This window comes from Eutrigla gurnardus, assembly GCF_963514095.1.
Source record: "Eutrigla gurnardus genome assembly, chromosome: 4".
NCBI lineage: Eukaryota > Metazoa > Chordata > Actinopteri > Perciformes > Triglidae > Eutrigla > Eutrigla gurnardus.
Genome location: NC_139918.1, coordinates 28,704,471 through 28,723,563, shown reverse-complemented (window position 1 = coordinate 28,723,563; position 19,093 = coordinate 28,704,471). Strand labels below are relative to the sequence as shown.

At 43.0% G+C, this 19,093-nt stretch overlaps 1 protein-coding gene across 3 annotated transcripts in view; it reads left to right on the top strand.

Moving 5' to 3' along the window:
- The window catches only part of slc6a9 (solute carrier family 6 member 9), a 38,882-nt gene extending 23,424 nt beyond the window's left edge, over positions 1 to 15,458 (top strand). Inside the window, exons 5-15 of one of the 3 annotated variants that reach the window (XR_014597026.1) lie at positions 1,598 to 1,730; positions 2,260 to 2,394; positions 2,483 to 2,586; positions 5,008 to 5,245; positions 6,281 to 6,415; positions 6,499 to 6,598; positions 8,240 to 8,340; positions 9,050 to 9,220; positions 9,701 to 10,549; positions 10,601 to 13,382; positions 13,415 to 15,458. Coding sequence is in view for 1 of the 3 variants with exons in the window: in XM_084007688.1 (XP_083863814.1) it covers positions 1,598 to 1,730; positions 2,260 to 2,394; positions 2,483 to 2,586; positions 5,008 to 5,245; positions 6,281 to 6,415; positions 6,499 to 6,598; positions 8,240 to 8,340; positions 9,050 to 9,220; positions 9,701 to 9,943 (1,360 nt within the window). In the remaining 2 variants the exon portion in view is untranslated. Of the gene's footprint in view, positions 1 to 1,597; positions 1,731 to 2,259; positions 2,395 to 2,482; positions 2,587 to 5,007; positions 5,246 to 6,280; positions 6,416 to 6,498; positions 6,599 to 8,239; positions 8,341 to 9,049; positions 9,221 to 9,700 lie in introns of all 3 variants that reach the window. The other 2 variants (XR_014597027.1, XM_084007688.1) reach the window with 2 other exon arrangements.
- The last annotated feature ends 3,635 nt before the right edge of the window (positions 15,459 to 19,093 follow it).

The following is a 19,093-nucleotide window of genomic DNA, read 5'->3' as shown; positions in this document are numbered from 1 at the left end:
TAACTCTCAATGTCAACGCCGAAATACCACGACTTTGTCTCGTGCTGTCACATCTCATCTGTTCTTGCACCTTTTGCACCTCGTGTGATGCATGAAAACAGCAGAGATGAGTGCACTTCAAGGACGATACCAAACTCAACAATACTCAACACTCTGCCATTTTACATCAATGGTAACCAATCACAGATGTGTGTGTTTTTTTTACAACATTTGTCCTTTTTAATGACTTTAGTCATTAAAAATGATTCATCCGTTTGGATGAAACGAGCAGCACTCGAGGGATGTTCGTTTGGCTCAAAATGCTCACGTTATGAGCTCTAATCTTAATTACAACAAACAGATAAAATCACTCCCATCTATGATAATTAGCCGCATTGTTGAGGCATGCATTCCTTTCTTTTTTTCTTTCTCTGTTCATACTGACAAGCAATCATTCATCAGGCAGATGACAAGATGCGTAGGTTGTATAATCATGAAGACATAATAATTATCCTCAGCGTTGGATGCGTATTGGTTCTGTCGTTCAGTGTAATTTCCATTTCAAATAACACCCTTAAATTGGATTTCAGAGTAAACAAGGTTTGGGGAATTTGGAGCCTGGTTTTTGTTGCATACCGTCACATATTCATTGCTTCTGTCTTTAATTACTAGTTAATAATGCGGTCAACTAAAAAGCCAGAAAGTGATCATATTCAGATTTTCTTTTAATAGTTGAACTTGGCCTTATGGGGAAGTGTCCAGTGTGAACACACGTACAAAGCTGGGTTTCATCTCTTTAATCCAAAATCGTTTACGTACAAAATTGAGTTGATGAAGCGAAAAATCATCGTGCATTAAGTGCATCGACTCGTGTGCAGGAAGCTCAACCAACGGAGGTCCCAAACCTTAAAAATTCACAACAATTAAACCGTCAGGAATACGGTTTTGAAAAATCTAACTCAAACGTCAACCTGCTTCTCTCGGGGGTCTCATCATTTATGAAGACTTGGACACCTGGGGATTCGAACCTCTGACCTCTGACCTCTGACCTCTGAATCACCAGAGGAGGTGACTTTCAGACAGCAAAGACGCGGTAGTTCACACACCTTCGTACAACTTACGGCTTCATGCACAAACCTGCTTATTTCTGTCTCTTCAGACGTACAGCAGTCAAAAGTGAGTTTGAAAATGTATTAAAATAATAATATAGATAATAATATAAATCATTTTTAGAGCGGGAGACCGTTCTAAGTAAAGATGCTGATGAATTTTTTTACGCCTAAGCCAAGCTGTTTTTTTTTAGATTGCAAAAACGTACGAGCACTTTTAGTGGAGAGAAAAATGAGAAAGAAGAAGATTCAGAGGAATGACGAGAATAAAATCAATCCTGCCGCAGCAGCAAGCCTCGTCTGCGCTTGATCTCCTAATTTGCATCTTCTGTCTGCTAAACAAAGATGTGTTTGCTGAGCTCCGTCATCGTGCCACTATGTTCTTATTAGGGCTTAGGTAGATTTTTCAATGTTTGCTGTGACTTATTTAAATGTATTCGTCGCGTAAAAACAAGAACTTCACGTGAGTCCGAAGTTGAAAGTGTGTCTGTGTCTCTTCTGTTTTTCAGACACTACGTGTTGAACATCTCTGATGATATCGGGAACTTCGGCGAGGTCCGTCTGCCCATCCTCGGCTGCCTGGCTGTGTCCTGGTTTGTCGTCTTCCTCTGTCTCATCAGGGGCGTTAAATCCTCTGGAAAGGTCAGCCTCACACACACACACACACACACACACACACACACACACACACACACATCAACCCTTTACATCTATGACTCTTGTCACATTACTAGCAGGCAGCAACCTCCAGTTCTGAAGAGTGAAGCCAAAGCTGAAGTGCCTTAAACTTGAATTCTCTCTCCTGGCCATCAGGGGGCGACTCCTCTGGTTGCAAAAAGAAGTCTGATTGAATGGAAGTTAATGAGAAACCCTACTTCTCTCTTGATTAATTATCTCAGTAAACATTGTAAACATGCGTTTATGGTCTCAATCTCAAATTAAAAGTCTTCTTCAATCCAGCATGAGGTTCATTTGGTAAATGATGGTCCATTTATTGTCAAACAGACCAGAAAGCAGGGGATGCCCACATCCTCCTCAGTCCAAATATGGTCACTTCCTTCCTTCACTGGTTGCAAAAAATCTAAGTACTACTGATTTCACCGCATCGTGTGTGTGTATGTGTGTGTGTGTGTGTGTGTGTGTGTGTGTGTGTGTGTGTGTGTGTGTGTAGGTGGTGTACTTCACAGCCACGTTCCCCTACTTGGTTCTGACCATCCTGTTCATCCGTGGCATCACCCTGGACGGAGCCATCAACGGCATCAAGTACTACCTGACTCCACAGTGGCAGAAGGTCCTCGATGCGAAGGTACCACACGAGAACCGGCAAAGACCAGCGGGAGATGGTGCTACTGTTTGGACTCCCTCTGACTGGACGTGGGCTTGGTTTGTTTCAGGTGTGGGGAGATGCGGCGTCCCAGATCTTCTACTCTCTGGGCTGCGCGTGGGGCGGGCTCATCACCATGGCGTCCTATAACAAGTTCCACAACAACTGTTTCAGGTTGGTACTATGGAGTCAGAACTGTGCTTTAAAGGAGCCGTTTTTGGGGGAATGTGCTTTTTTCTTGCCAAGTGATGAGAAGATCGATACGGCTCTTATGTGGCAAACATGTAACTGAAGCCAGAATATACTTAGCTTAGCTTAGTCTCAAATGTCAAACATCCTCCCAGCAGCACATCTAAAGCTCGCTGACTTTATTTGCTCGTTTTTATTAGATTCATCCAGATGACGAGCAGTGTACTTAAACAAAGTCTTTGACGTCTCAAAGCTTCATCGGAACGACAACATTCAAATTTTTGAATCAACATTTCAGTCCTCGTGGAACATAAATTCTGGATCGCAAGTTTTACCCAGAAGGTTTTTTTTTTTTTTAAATATACTATATACTATTTCCATGTGTGTATATATATATATATATATATATATATATATAATAAATGTTTAATTTTTGTTAATATTTATTTAACAAAAATACATTTTCGCACTGATGACTCATCTACTGAACAAACAAGACTCATTCATTTGATCTCATGAATCCCTTCTTTCAAGTTTTCTTTAGGCTTTGGCGTTCTAAAGGATGACAATAAATAAAGGCACATTCAGCACAGCACTACGTATCCCCCATTAAAACAAACAGCGTCATTTAATACTCTTTGCTTTCATACAGACTAACAGACCAAAGTAATATGCTGTTTAGTCAGCCTTGGGTGTTTTTACCTTTGGGCAGACTTCAGCTAGCAGGCATCTTGTTATTTCCACTCATCAGAGGGAGTGAGAAGACGAGTTGACAAAATAGTGAATTAAAAAAAACACAAAAAGGTGCTCATGGAGGCTTCAGGACAGAGGGAAGAGAGTCGGGCCTGCAGGGTGATGGAGAGAGTGAGAGGAGGACGAAGGGTAAAATAGTCGGGAGCCAACTTCAAGGCTACAGGTCTAAGAAGAGAAGGTGAGATAAGGTGAGGCAGGAGGAGGGACTGAGATAATGGGGTCTTGTGTGAAGAGGAAAAGGGGGGACAGAGGAGGCGATAAGGAGAGGAAAAGATGTCATTTACCCTCCTGAGCTCGTCCACGCGTGCTGACGGAGCGAGGGCATCGGGGGCGGAGGGGGCGAGGAGAAAAAGGCTGAAGATATAATGTGTTCCTCTGCCAGGAGCTTGAGGTCGCGCTATCTGCCCACACAGCTGCACGGCGGCCTAATCAGCTTGTGTTCTGCAGCTCCGGCCCCGCGGAGTCGCTCTCCGCTCCCCTGTAACGCCACCGGTTGGCGTGAAGGTGCCGGCGATGGCGGCGGCATCAATGTCATCAAAGTCAACGACGTGGGAGGAAACGAGGCACAGTGCGACCGTAATTCCCTTGTTGAATCTGAACAAAGTCGGGGAGAGTGAAGATAAGAAAGGTGCTCGAACGCTGGTTACCGAGTCGAAATCATCTCGACTGAGAGAGGAATCTCAGCAAACCCCCTCCGATAGGAGTTTAATCTAAATATGTATTATATCATGAACTCCTGGACTCACAAACGCAGGCATTTTATTTCCGAGGGCTCAAACAAACCGCAGCTATGCTTGTAGTCAGAAACCTGCACCAGGAATGAGCTTCATGTGGAGAGGAGCAGCATCGTGACGCCGACCTTGATCAAAGTCACAACTTTTCTAGTTTTACATTTAATGGATTAACAAGGAGCTGCTTCATCTAGTTTCATCTTCATGACACACACAGAAAATTGCGACGCACTTCTGTGTTGATGATTCATGCACGTGCAGCCTGTGATACTTGGAGCTCCACTTTCAGCACTCTGAAAGGTTTCTCCTCGCCTCTCTCTGGAAAAATACGGGATTTATAGCCAAATTCTTGCCATTCTACACCAGCGAAACCTGCACACGTGTAGACTAGTTAGATATGAAAACCAAGAAACCAGCAAACATCCTGTGACAATTAATTCAGCCGACTCTTGTCTTTATTATCATTATTATCAACGACATTTGTGTTTCCACCAAAATAGGGAATTAAAATAGATTTTTTTAAATTAAAAACTATTAAAACACAAAACAGAATGTAACAATGTAATATGTAAAAACATACATATGACATAAAAGAAGATATTGCACAAGGTGAGTGAATATTGAGGGCTATGAGGTTCAATAATAACAATAAAATGATGGTGGATTCAGGCTTCTTCTGTGTTTCGCTTGATGACGGCGATAAAAAATGTACTCGGAAGGAACTTTTGATTGATGCATTCCCCGACACTCACAGTAAATCTGGACTGGACGTGTATTAATATTTAATTTCTGCATTTTTACTTTTGCTCAGGTGTCCTATGATCTTTCTCCTGTGAGCCGGGACGCATACATTAAGAGAACAGTGTTTTTTTCAGCCGTAGATTCAGTCCAACGTGTCGTTTCCTCTCGTTCCTCCATGCAGAGACAGCATCATCATCAGCATAACCAACTGCGCGACCAGCGTCTACGCCGGCTTCGTCATCTTCTCCATCCTGGGCTTCATGGCGCACAACCTGAACGTCCCCGTGTCGGAGGTGGCCGACCACGGCCCGGGCCTGGCCTTCGTGGCCTACCCAGAAGCCCTCACGCTGCTCCCCATCTCGCCACTCTGGTCGCTGCTCTTCTTCTTCATGCTCATCCTTCTGGGACTCGGGACTCAGGTGAGGCTGTCCGACCGTGACTTAAATGTGACTTACTTGTATGACACGGTGCAAACAGCATCAAATATTAGAATCATTCATATGCAAATGCTGTTAATTTGCTTATAGCAGACCTGTTCCACTGGCAGCCTGCAAATAAAGGACATTTTGCCACAATAAATCCTGCATTTTCTTGCATAATGAACGATATAACGTTATTGAAGCATCTGTTACGGCAGCTGAGCCATAACTTATTTCACTTGCCCTTAACTTGACAACACTGATGACAACATACGGGGAATGTTTTTATTTTTTTATACTAGTGTAGGTATGATTCATTTTGACTTTACTCCCATGAAACCTTGCCCGTCTGTCACCCGTCTGTCACCCGGGACAACTGAGGCCGGTGCGGCGTACACATTGAAATATATATATATATATATATATATATATATATATATATATATATATATATGTCGTTTTCTCTCAATGAAAAATGAAAGTTCCCTCGAAGCTTATGACAAAGACGACCTTGTGTAAACTACTCAGACAAACAGATGCCGTCACGGCTGGGAGGGATGAGAGAGGAACGCACACAGAGGCGGAATCAGACGTAGTATGTCTTCAAACAGTCAGTGAGATGAGCTAAGACGTCTGTTCCACTATAATCCTTCAATAAATACAAAAAGATTTATTTTAATCCTCCACTCATAGAGATGACTGATTGACCCGGACACAACAGACAGGTTTCTACTGTTTTATAATTCATGTTTGGGTCATTCAGAATTTCAAAAATGTGAGGATAATCTCATATATATATAAATATATATATATATATATATATATATATATATATATATATATATATATAGTTTTGTTTCTGTTTTTTTCTAAAATGTCAGACTCTCTACTTTGACTGACCTTATTTGCTCCCTAGCTTGTTAATTGTTGATTAAAAATGGAAAAAAAAAAAAGATTATCGTGTTGAAATCCGATCCCTCCGATCTCACCTCCGCCTGAACTGAACTCACGAAGTCTCCGTCCGTGTTCCTGTAGTTCTGCCTGCTGGAGACTCTGGTGACGGCCATCGTGGACGAGATCGGCACAGACTGGATCATCAGGAACAAGACGGTGGTCACGCTGTCGGTGGCCATCGTCGGATTCCTACTGGGAGTCCCGCTGACCACGCGGGTAAGTGTCCCAAACGCACGCGCGTCTTTGAACGCAACCTGCTTGCTTTATTTTCATACATTTCCTGTGTTTTCTGTGTGCAGGCAGGAATATACTGGCTGCTGCTGATGGACAACTACGCTGCTAGCTTCTCTCTGGTCGTCATCTCCTGCATCATGTGCATCTGCGTCATGTATGTTTACGGTAAGGAGGGAGAACTTGCTTTTCTACTCTCATGTGTAAATCTGTTTAACATCTATACAAAGAGGGGTTAGTATTATTTGGTTTTGCTTGATATTCAGTGACTTGCGGGCAAATAAACATAGAATAACCAGCTCCTTCGACTTAGTGGTGCTAATTTGCCTATTTTTCCATGGTAACATAATGTATAAAGGGGAGGGAGGAGGGGTTATGTTTTATTTAATGGGTTACTTCGGTTGTCAACAGTACCTGAAGCATAAACCTGGGACACAATTTAGATTCTAATCATTTTCTGAAGGTTAAAATCACAGCGAGAAGACTTGAGGGTAACAGGAGGGTTAAGAGAGGACACAAGTCTTCTGCACCTCGTCAGTACTTTTATAATTAGATCATTAGTGATTCATTATTAAAGGACTTAAAATCAAGTGATTGTGAACTCAACATTTTCCACCCGAGTGAAACTAAAAAGAAAACTCATCCATGAGGCAGAGATCCCGGTTATTCCCCAGCGACTGCAGGCTGAACATGCCGGCATGCAGTTCTGCCTGCGGACATATTCTCAGTTCTAGAAAAGAAAAAAAAGATTTTTCTTCTCTCACATACTTTCTGAGCTGCACATCAATACGTCCCCCGCCGGCAGATTCTGGCATCTCTGAGCCCCCGAGGCTTCACTTTTTTGCGGACGTACATTTTTGATACAGTCTGGGACACACGCTTTACACAGCTCAGTGCAGACAAAAACACACTATACATAACCTGAGATACATACATTCATCCAATCACAGACACGGGAGTCACCATGATGGTTACTGAGTGTGTATTAATGTGTACGATGGGCATGTTTTACCTCCTTTCAAACAAAAGCTCTGCCACAGTTTCTCTTCGTCCAATCAGGAGTGAATTCACAGCAGCAGAAACTGGCGACAGACCCAGAGTCTGTTATCAGCGCCGAGACGACACAGATAAAAAGTTCAAATGATGGGTATCCCCCGTAACATCATTGGATATGGGATACGGAGTTGCCAGTCATTTCTTTGAATCCGGCCAATCTGGGGTCCGTTGTATTCGTGGGGCCTCTCAGCTGCAGCCTGGGTTACCATGACTCAGCAGAAATAGACAAGAAATCATAAATCATACAGAAACAGAAACAGTACAGGCTTTATTTTAGTTTTTTCTGTAGGGGAAAAATATGAGCTGAGAAAGGTGGGCAATAATCTGCAAAAAGTCGCAGATTTGCGAGTTTAGAAAATGACAAATTTGCAAATTGATTACGATGCTAGCAACCTGCATTTATGTGTAACTTCCCATGGATGTACATTTATTTTTCTAATGAGTCCATCCCAACGTGTGACGACGCCTCCTCGTTAAGGTCCTTAACGGGGGAAGATGATGTTGATGGTTGTTGTTGGTTTTATTTACATCATATTATGGGTGTTTTATTGATCGGGGCGGTTGGGCTAAGATGCTAGCGGTAGCTTTCACTCGTCATAGCCGACGTAAACAAGTAGCTTGACCGGATGTTTGCCGTTGCTATGACAACAGGACGTTGTGGCGATGACTCCACCTTCATCGTCTGACTGCATGTTACCATGGGGATGTAGAATGAGCAGTCGAACTTTAATGCTTTGTTCGTTGTGATGGCAGGCCACAGGAACTACTTCAGAGACGTGGAGATGATGCTGGGCTTCCCTCCTCCTCTCTTCTTCAAAGTCTGCTGGAGATTCATCTCCCCCGTCATCATATCCGTGAGTAAACAGAAACACCAACACGCCTGTCAAAGTGCCGAGCATCCAAGCGCAGGGGTCGTCATAGCGATGCGTGGCGCGTCCGTACACTTTCCCGCGTCGTGTGGGACCTGACCTACATTCCAGCCGCCGTCAACACTAATCGGTTTGGCTTTGTTTCCCATATAAACTTTGTAGAAAGCGAATCTTTCACACACATTCAGCTGCTATCAATGTGGTATTTCCCAAGCAGGCGTATTAGTCCGCTAAGCCGCCGGGCCGACCAAGAAATGCATTGTTGTGGATTACCGGTCAGATTTCAGACACTTTTGTTCCCTCTTCCATTTCACCAGTCGGATTAATGCGGCGCTCCGCGGGGCCCCCCGGCTCCGGCTGTGACTAAACTCGCGGCCCTCGGGCGCCGGCGTGATTCGGGATCAGAATTATGTGCATCTCTTTAAGGAAAAAAACAAGCGACCGCTGCTACCGTTTTCACCTGCGCTGAGTTGATGCAGGTTTCCCGTAGCAACGGCAGCCGTTTGTTTGGACTCATTGTAACGAGGATGGGGAACGCGTCGTGATTTAACTCGTGGAATATCCAAGATTATTGTTGTTGTTGTTTTTAGTTTAGTGCAACATCAGGCTCAGATTGTTACAGATAGTGAGGAATTACATTTCAATGTTCATTTTATATGTATTTCTGTAAATAATTCCTCCTCCGTCTGCGTAGTTCATCCTGATCTTCACGGTGATCCAGTACAAGCCCATCACCTACAACAACTACGTGTATCCCGGCTGGTCTCTGGCCATCGGCTTCTGCATGGCCATGTCCTCGGTGATCTGCATACCCATCTACGCCCTCTACAAGATCTCAAGGTCCCCAGGAGCCACCTTCAGAGAGGTACGGCCCCGCCCTTTTTTTCCTAACAGGCTTGTACCGTTGCATTAAATGTATTTAGCTGATTTATAAAAAAAAAGAAATGTGGATAAAACCGAAAAATATATCATGAATACATTTCATTAAATATGCTGATCTACTTCAGGTGCAACAGGAGATCAATAGGGTTATTATTATTATTATTATCATCATCTCAGGGAGATAATGATGTGTGTGCGTGAGTGTGCACATGATTGTGCATCTCTGTGTCTGTCCACGGCAAATCTGCACGCTCATTCATGATAATCCCTATAATAGAAATTCACCGAATCATCTTATCGTGAGCGTCTTTTATCACGATCTTATATCATCGTCCTGTTTCAGAGTTACGATTTGTGGTCACGTTTACATCACGACTGCATAAACTGGTGGATTTTAGTCCCGAGTCGTTTTCCGACTTTCACACATTTAACGAGTCCCTTCTTTCCTGTCTTTGCGTCTCAGCGGTTGAAGTTCGCTTGCCGGGCAGATCCAACGTGGGGCCCCGCCCTGCAGGAGCACCGGACAGGCTGCTACGCCCCCATGGCCTCTGAAGACACTGTGGAGTCCCGCCCCCTCAGGGAGAAGGAGGAGCTGAAGGAGGAGCTGAAGGAGGAGGGCAAGGAGAGGAAGGATGAGATCAGCCTCACCATCCAGGGAAGCAACGGCTCCACCAACACACACAACAACCCCAACCCCAGCGCATAGACGGGCCCCGGCTCCGTCGGCGTAACCTCCTCCCCCACACTGTCTCTCTTCCTCCCCTTCTCCTCCCTTCTCCTCCATCCTCACCCCACTTTCCCACAGTCCTCTGTGGGGGAGATCCCATTCACTGGAGACCTTTACATATTGTAAAGGCTTATTATATCTACCCTAACCTCTTCTATCTATCTGTCTGTCTGTGTCGTCTCTAAAAAAACAAAAACGGAAGGAAGAAAAAATTGGGATCATCCAAAAGATTTGTGTGTACGTTAGCGTGTGTGTGTGTGTGTGTGTGTGTGTTGTTAATTTGTTACACATAATTTAATAATGCGGTTTGTTTTTCCTTTCCTTTTTTTTTTTTGTAAAACTTGTATATGTCGTCTTCATATGCAGTTTAGGGGTTTGGGTAGATTGTGAAAGCTGCACGTGTTTTGTGTTTGTGCATGCAGCGAACATAGAGACACACACACACTCTTCTCCTCCGTGCCGTTAGCGGAGTCCGTTTCGGGGGTTTTTGGCGACTTTATAGCAGCCGCGATTTTTGACTCGTGACGTGACTCGCAATGGTGCTGTATTACAGAGGAGTGGGGTGACCCTGGGCCTGACCCCTGAGTCTGACCCTAGGTCTAACCCCTGGGTGTGACCCTGGGTGTGACCCCTGAGCCTGACCCTGGGTCTGATCCGGGTCACTCTCAGTTTGATGGTGCTGGAAGAAAAGAGGCGGACGCACTCACTCGCACCCACACACTCACACTATTGTACATTTTACAGCACACGGTGACCTCAACCATAGTTGATCTCAGCTTCAGACTAAGCCTGTTGTTGTTGTTATGCTGCTTCTTCGTCTTTAAGAATAAAACAAAAGCACACGTTTAACACCCGAGATGGCGACTGACACTTAGGGCTGATTTTCTGTGGAAATCTCCTCCATTTGTAACTTTTTTTTTTTTTCTTTTCCACTAAAGCTGCTTAAACTTTGAAAACTCAGCAGAGAAACATCAGTGAACTTAAACGGTGCTGTACTCTCTGTCTCCACATTCACACACACTCACACACACACACACACACACACACACACACACACACACACACACACACACACACACACACACACACACACACTTGTTGCCAGTGTTTTGACAGAAGACGTCCCAGTGCCCGTTTCTCAGGGTCCAAGTGAAGTTAAACTTTGTGTTGCCGTGGAAACCTTGTCTCGACTAAGGTGGCCTTTTGAAGATCATAGGGACCGAATCCACCTAACTCCCCCCCCCCCCCCCCGCTGTTGAAAAACACACACACACACACACACACACTTACAAACACACAAAACAGGTGGATGCAACTTCCGACATTAGAAGTGCCATCTCTCCTTAAGTCTTCCAGGCATTCTTTTTGAGTGAAATGCATCATGGGATGTAGTCTGTGAAGGAGGATCCGGGCTAGGGGACGTAGCGAGATCGTAGGTGTGTTCGTAGTCCGTGTCCCCCCTCCCTCCCCCTCCCTCTCCCTCCCTCCCGCTAAGGCATGTTACCAAAAACATTACCTGAGTTACCTGAGTCCTGCACATGTTTTTGGTAACATATATACTGTATATCTCAGACAGACTGGTGATGGTGTCAGTCTCTTACAGTCAGTGGAACCTTTAATGTATTTACAGGCGTTTTTATTTTCTAAGCTCTGAGCCGAGCTGCGCTGCGACCCGGTGGAGAGACCGAGGAGCAGAGAGACGCAGCTCGTTTCCAGAAGAAAATCCGGAGTAAGAATCTTAAATGAAGTATGTAGATTTTAAATGTAGCTGTATAGTATCGTTCTCTCGGTAGAATTTACCTCTCATTATTGTAAAGTAACTTTAGTAAATAATTATAAAGACAGCATATGTTTATTTTGTACAAAACACACAAAAAAAACCACAAAAAAACTACAGAATCACAATTAACCGTGTTTACCATTCCCCACTTGTTTTTGTTGGAAGGGCGTGACTGGACGGAGGGGGGGGGATTTTAGCACGCGGGGTTGGGTTTCCCCACAAATGTCTAACTGGAAAGCGGTTGCGGAGGTTTTTACGGCAGAACAAATACAGAACGAATACCTGTCAAATGTTTTATTTTGTCGTCTGGAAAGCTTTTTGGCTTTTCATCCCGAGACGCCTGGTGGTAGCGAGATGCCTCACGGGCAGGGATGGGGGGCGTGTTTTAGGGGGGGTTGCATCAAGTCCGGCTGTAATGTTTGTCTCTGTTCGTGAGCTGTGAAATCATCAATAATATCGAAGGGGTTTGGGGAACTAGAGGGCTACGATACCAGCGTGAGCAAGATAGGAAGATATTCGCACATTTACATATAGGATTGTAATTGAGAAGCTTGAAACCGCTCACATGCACGTGTGGTGAATATGAAGCTGGTTAGCTTAGCTTAGCATAAAGACTGGAGATGAAGGGAAACGGCTCGCAGACTCTGAAGTCTGAATTTAACAGAATTTGCCTCCCGACACTCACTGATCAACATGTTTTATCTCGTTTAATTTGCATAAAACATCTGCTAGTTGCCTGGCAACCGGTCCTGGCCAAGAGATGGTTTATCATCTCGCTTTGACACTTGGATTTTTTTTTTTCTCTCATATGGATTTAACAAATGTGTTGATTGGTGACCTTCAGAGGTGTTATGTGGATGGTTTTTGTTTTTTTGTAACCAGACAGAGCCAGGCGAGCTGTTTCCCCCGTTTCTAGTCTTTATGCTAAGCTAACCGGCATATTTAACACACACACACATGAGAACGGTATCCATCTAATCATCTAACTCTCTTGCAATTCAGCACATTTCCCCAAAATGGTGAATTATTATTTTGAGGATTTTTATATGATTGTTCTTGTCGGAGCTTTTCAACAATTTTCACAAATATTGAAGCACAACTCCAGAATAAATCTGCACGATATCTCTTGACTTTAGCCACTTATTCCCTCCAATCATATCCTTAGAAGGAGAGAGGAGAGTGGGGGGGTTTTTGTTTTTTTAACACGACAGTGCAGTTGCACCACTAATCCACTAGATGGGGTGATGCTGACACTCAGGGCAGGAAAGGCACAACAGAACTGTGAAGTAAATAGATCAGATGGAGGTCAGTGTGAAGCACTCAAAAGACACTGGAGATAATCAGTGGGCGTTCTGAAACAAAGCACACCAGGTTTTTAACAGGCTCTCCTCCGATTATAGAAACAAACACTGGCTCGACACTCAAGTGGAGAATTGTAGCTTTGGTTTTAAACCGTTTTCAGCACGCGTTGTGTTTTGTGTTTTTTTAATTAAATGACTGCAAAACCAGGTGCTCTACGAAACGACACGTCATCATCTACGAGTGTAATCGTTGCTTCCTGTGAGTAGACGTTCTGACCGAAGGAGGGTTGCTCTTTCTAAATGAGGTTTTATTTTGCTGGTGGGGGGGGGGATAAAGGTGAATATGAAGTTATTATTCTCAGTGCATAGAATATGAAGTTATTATTCTCAGTGCATATTGGGACAGCTTGTGGCTCAGACCGTTTCCTGTTTGTGGTTGCCTGTCTCGTGCGTTCATGCTGTATAGTAAGTGAAGCTTAGCCGCCATGTCACCATGCTATCTCTCGATATATCCCAACCCTCGCCATCTCTGCTGCCCCTCCCCCCTCCCTACAACTCTCCCTCCCTTTGTACAGTAATGTAAAAAAAAATTATATAATCGGACTGTGTGTATGTGTGTGTTTATCTTTGCTTTTATTTCAACGGGGTGGGAACGTGTGTGTGTTTTTTTTTGCGGGGTTGGGGAACGGCGGGTTTTCATTTTGTTTTTTGATTTGTCATTTTTCTCGTAGCGTAACGTAGACGGCGTCAGGTGTATCGTGTACTCTGTGTGTAGTGGATAAGCTCTTACTGCTGAGCCTGCATGTAGAGCAGGTGTAGTGTCAGTATTGATGTCAATGTACCTCTAACCTATCAGAACTAGCCAAGTCTTATTCTGCTAACGATAGTCTTTTAAGAGAGAAAAAAAAACATTTTGTACTAAAAGAAGAGAAAGAAAACTACATATTTTACCTTCAGATTTTAATCATTGTTTATCCAATGTTAAATGACACTACTTTTTTTTTTTTTTTTTTTGCTTGTTTTTGAAGTTGTTTTCATTGAAAGATTACGATGAAGCCAGCTAATATTAAAAAAAAGCATTTCCAAACAAAAAGCTTTGGATTGAAACTTGAACTACAGAAGAATGGTTCGTTTTGACGGCGAGCGCCGGCGTAGACGGCGAGCGCTGGCGTAGACGGCGAGCGCTGGCGTAGACGGCGAGCGCTGGCGTAGACGGCGAGCGCTGGCGTAGACGGCGGCTGCATCAACAGCATCACGTGGACTTAAAGGGCCGCTGTCGTAGCGTTTAGGGGCATCTGTTGCTCGAAATGGGATATAATATGAAGATAATATTTCTCGAGTGTAATAGCCTGAAAACAGTTGCTTGCATTCTGCAACCTCACCACTAGATGCCGCCAAATCCTAAACACTGGCCCATTAAGGCTATATTTTACACAGTGCAGTGCCAACAGCCGTACATCGTTGTTTTCTTGTAATATTCTGCGGCCCTTTAACCCAAACAGCTTTTTCCGTCTTGTTACAAAATGTTACAACTTTTTGCCCAATTAAAAACACCAAAACGACTCAGCCACCATGATTGAATTAGTAGGACCCGTTAAGTGACATTTTCATGCTTGTTACAGCTCTGATGCGTAATATCACAGCATAATATTTTAGGTAATTATGACACACACGTGTCAGATAAGGGTCCAGTTGGTAAATTAAACCTTGTTGGTAAAAAAAAAACCACACTTGAGGATAGTTTAAAAGTCAACCCCTGTCTTCAGATACTAATCTTGCTCATCTTACACTGAAGTGTCTGTGTAGAAATCCACTGATGTTCAAGAACATGAACTACTTGAAGCTTTGCACCATTCTTCTACATTCACAGCACAACTGTTCTTCTGTAGTAAAAAAAAACTGTGATTTTACCTTGTTTCTGTGGTTCTCTGTAAATTACAGAACATTACCTCTTGAATTTCTTACTACTGCTCATGTAAGCATACTCTTATGTTTCAGCACTTTAGGGAAGTCATTTGGTTTTTTTCAACAGGGGGGGGGGGGACAACATAATACAAATAATAATTCACACTTCCATCTTGAAAAACAAAGAGTATGGTCAAAATGTCTTATTTTCAGTGGTCTGGCTGAAAGAAACTGTCCAAGTGTCAGTGGACAAATGCTGTGTTGTTGCTATGCCGATGTTAATTGTTTCATGGGAAGAGTGGAGGAGGAAAAGCACAAGTGAGAAAAAGAGAACACGGTTCTTCTGGTATCCTCTATCATATCTATCTGTTGATCTATCTAACCATGTCTGTTCTTCTCGTTCTTCAACCTTTAGGGCCAAAATCCATTGAAATGTCTTAGTCCTGTCAGCTGTATATCGTAAACTGTTGAATTACAAAATGGTAAATAAAATCTATTTTAAAGATCAGTGCGCTGCAGTGTTCACGTGTTGTGTTTTTAACACATACCATTAAAAATCTGATAAATATTGGATGTTTTACATGTACCTCGAATGCACGCTTTCCTTTTCTGGCTCATTTACCATTCTTGGTGTCGCTGTTGCTTTAAAAAAACGTTAAGTAAAGATAGAGACAGAGCACTACGGCTGTGTTTGAATTATTCATCAACAACATTATGGAGATGTCTGTGTTTGTATATACAATATGTATGTTCTTATGGAAAAAGAAATGAATAATATAGTATGGAATCTAGACTTTCAAAATTGTCCCACAATCCTTTCTCTTCTGCCAAAGATTCCATACCGGTTTGGTTTGGAGCCCCGAAAAGTGAGACGATATGATCTTTGAAAGGGGAAACATTTACAACATTAATCTGACTAATTGAAAGTTGAATTCATAAGGAATAAACAGCACAATCTCAGTATTCAAGTTTCATCTTGAATTTACTTTACCACTGATTGCATATAAGTCTATGAGAAAACGGCCCTAGTTCTCTCTTGACTTATTATCTCTATAAACACGATTTTATGGTCTCAGTTGCCAGTTTGTAGTCCTCTTCAACGCAGCATGAGGTTAATTTAGTCAATTATGTTCCATTTAGAGTCAAATAGACTCTAGAATCAAGGTAATTTTCTCCTAGAGTTCCATGCAATCAGACTTTTTTTTTTTTTACAAGCAGAGGAGTCGCCCCCTGGTGGCCAGCGGAGAGAACGCATCTTAAAAGTAGTTCAGCGTTGACTCCTGGTGCTCTCACTATACTACTTATACTAGCAAAGTCACATAAAAATCACGCTATAAATGTTATTTTTTATTTTTTTTGTAAAACCCGCCCTGTATAGCATTCAAGCACAACGATTGGCCGAGCGTATGACGTTGTGGTCCGCTGTCAGCTGACATTTCCGGAAATGATCCGTGTCCTAAATGTTTACCACGGAGCTAGCCGTTAGCAAACAATCACAACAATGCAGTAACGTTGCGGGTTATGGTTATAGGTAGCATTATTGTAGCTCGGCTGAGTCAAATAAAGGTTAAATGAATCATCGATTGAATGCAGCACCGAGTGAGCCCGTTGAGTTCAAGTGTATCAGCAAGGTGCTATACGCTGTTTTAGCTAACATGCTAAGTGCTAAAAAATAAAGAAAGACGACTGGTGTCGGTTCCTTCAGCAGAGACACGTCTACCTTTGGATCGGGTACTCGTGAGGACTTTCTGCTGCTCGACATGTTTGAAAACTTTTCGGAGTGCAAGTGGGACCGAGAAACCGGGACTGGTCACAGAGAAACCGGAACCGGTTTTTTACTGGCGGACGGAGCGGACACCGACCGAGGAGTTGAACCTGAACCGGATTTAGCGGGGTTCAAGACTCACAGGGTGCCGTTCACACAGGTGAGTAAATATATTAATAATATAATATAAATGTATGTATGTAGAAAACACACAGGCGGAATCTTAGACCACAACATCCGCAACGTCAGCGTTGCCTAGCAACGCAGTTCTGTGTGCGCGCGCACTGAAATCAACGGTTCTGAGTAAAGTAGAACAAAATAAAGCGGTTCTTTCCTACTATTTAACCATGTTGTGACTCCTCAGATCTAGTTTGTGACCCACTTCAGGCGACCTGTGTTCTAAATACAATATATTGATTATTCCTAGCGTATTATATGCTTTCCCTTTTTAATATAACAAGTCATATAATCCATATCTGCATTGTTTTGATGCCAATTGTCAGTCTGGAAATGTGTCTAGACCAAACACATCACCAAAATTTGACTAATTAAGATCAACAGAAACATTTTCAATCAAGATCAATATTCTGGCTTTTGTATGAAGAGTTACAACAAAAACGCAATGAAACAAAATATCTTGAAAAACCTTATTTGGCTGTTGAGAAAGTTGCTTAACAAATGTCATGTCTTCCCCCTCGAGTTCAACAGTAAAGTCAATATTCTATACATCTACCAGCCATATAATAATGAGGAGAATATGTTTTCAGAATGTTTTAAATTCCTACCAGACATACTAGAATTTGGTCACCACTGGAATGGACGCATTACTGTGTGAAGCCAGAAGAGGGCAGCATGGCTGCAAATGTAAAAAGCCAGTCTGCACGAGGACACAGCTGCAGCATGGCATCACAAACAACCACATCTTATATCAGGGAAAAGACCCAGTAGCTAGATTAAAGTGTTTTTATCACTCTTGTTTTGATTTTTAGCATCACATTGTGTATTCTCAGTGGACGGTAATTGTTTATTAATTGCCTTCAAGAGTAAGACAGACACCTGACTATATCCAACAAAACTGTGCTTAAAGCCTCAGTTGTTGCTCCTGGGAGACGTAATGTTTCTCGCAACCTAACAGCATTGTGGTGTAAACATATTGCCTGAGTCATTAGAGCCTTCTGTATCCGCTGAATCATGTTTCTACAATATGGAACATTACAGTCTACAGGTGTGCCGGCTGTCAACTTAGCGGTCAAAGTAAAACGCAGAATCTTAATGCGTCGTTCCGTGCCTTAACTTCTAGGCTGACATTCAAATGTGCACGGCGTGTACTGGTGTTACGTTTGATGAAAGGTCCAAATGTCACCAAAACCAGCTCAGAGGCCGTTTGATGCTCCAGCCCACACGCCGAGGCGTCCTTCGGCAAGATGCTGAACCAGCCGAAGCCATAGACCATTCGCTTGTGGATGTGTTGAGAATAGATCCTGTGTGTGTGTGTGTGTGTGTGTGTGTGTGTGTGTGTGTGTGTGTGTGTGTGTGTGTGTGTGTGTGTGAGAATGTTGACATCTAGTGGTCAGAGAGACTAGAAAAGCGCTATATAAATGCAGGTCCATTGACTGTAAATCTCCACAACCATTGAGGTGGTTTTCAAGTTGACCGTAGACCAAAGTGAAGGTCAAGGACAAATGGCGGTGGTGATAGATGAGAGGTCAGGGGTCACTCAAATCTTAGGGAGTGATCGAGAGGTAGGCATGTCATTTATATGGTTTATTAAAACCTGACTGAGATTCTGTACTGTATTTATTTCTTGTTAAAACCTGAATATGTTGCTTTTTATCATTTTGATATCATAATTTCATAAAGACTTAACTCATTTGATCATTTTAGCTTCCATAGTCTTTCACAAATACACACACTGAGCATGTGTTGAACCCCTGTTTCTTTAAATGGCATTACTTTGACATTTTGAATTTAAAACAAGCTTTGAATTTGAATTTGAATTGATTGTGGCTGGCTATAGCCAAGCCATTTTATTATTTTTATCACTGGGCCATAACATCCATCACAGGTGCCGCCAGGGTACAGGAGTAAGCTACATAATGAACACGGCTATATGTCACCGGCTTGCTAAGTGTCAACACTGCACACACTTGTTCTTGTCGCTGTTTTTCCACTTACATAAGTCTGTTGGGCTTCGCACTCACATCAGCCGGAGCGGTCCTGTTTGGGGAAGATAGGAAACAAGATGCATTGAATCAGCCCTTTCCAAATGGACTACCAGTTGAATTATAAGGACTGATGCAAACAGTAACAGACAGAGGGCAGAGCTGGAGGTCGTCACTCTTGATTATAAGCCTTGTGTGCGGTCTGTGGTGTCCTCA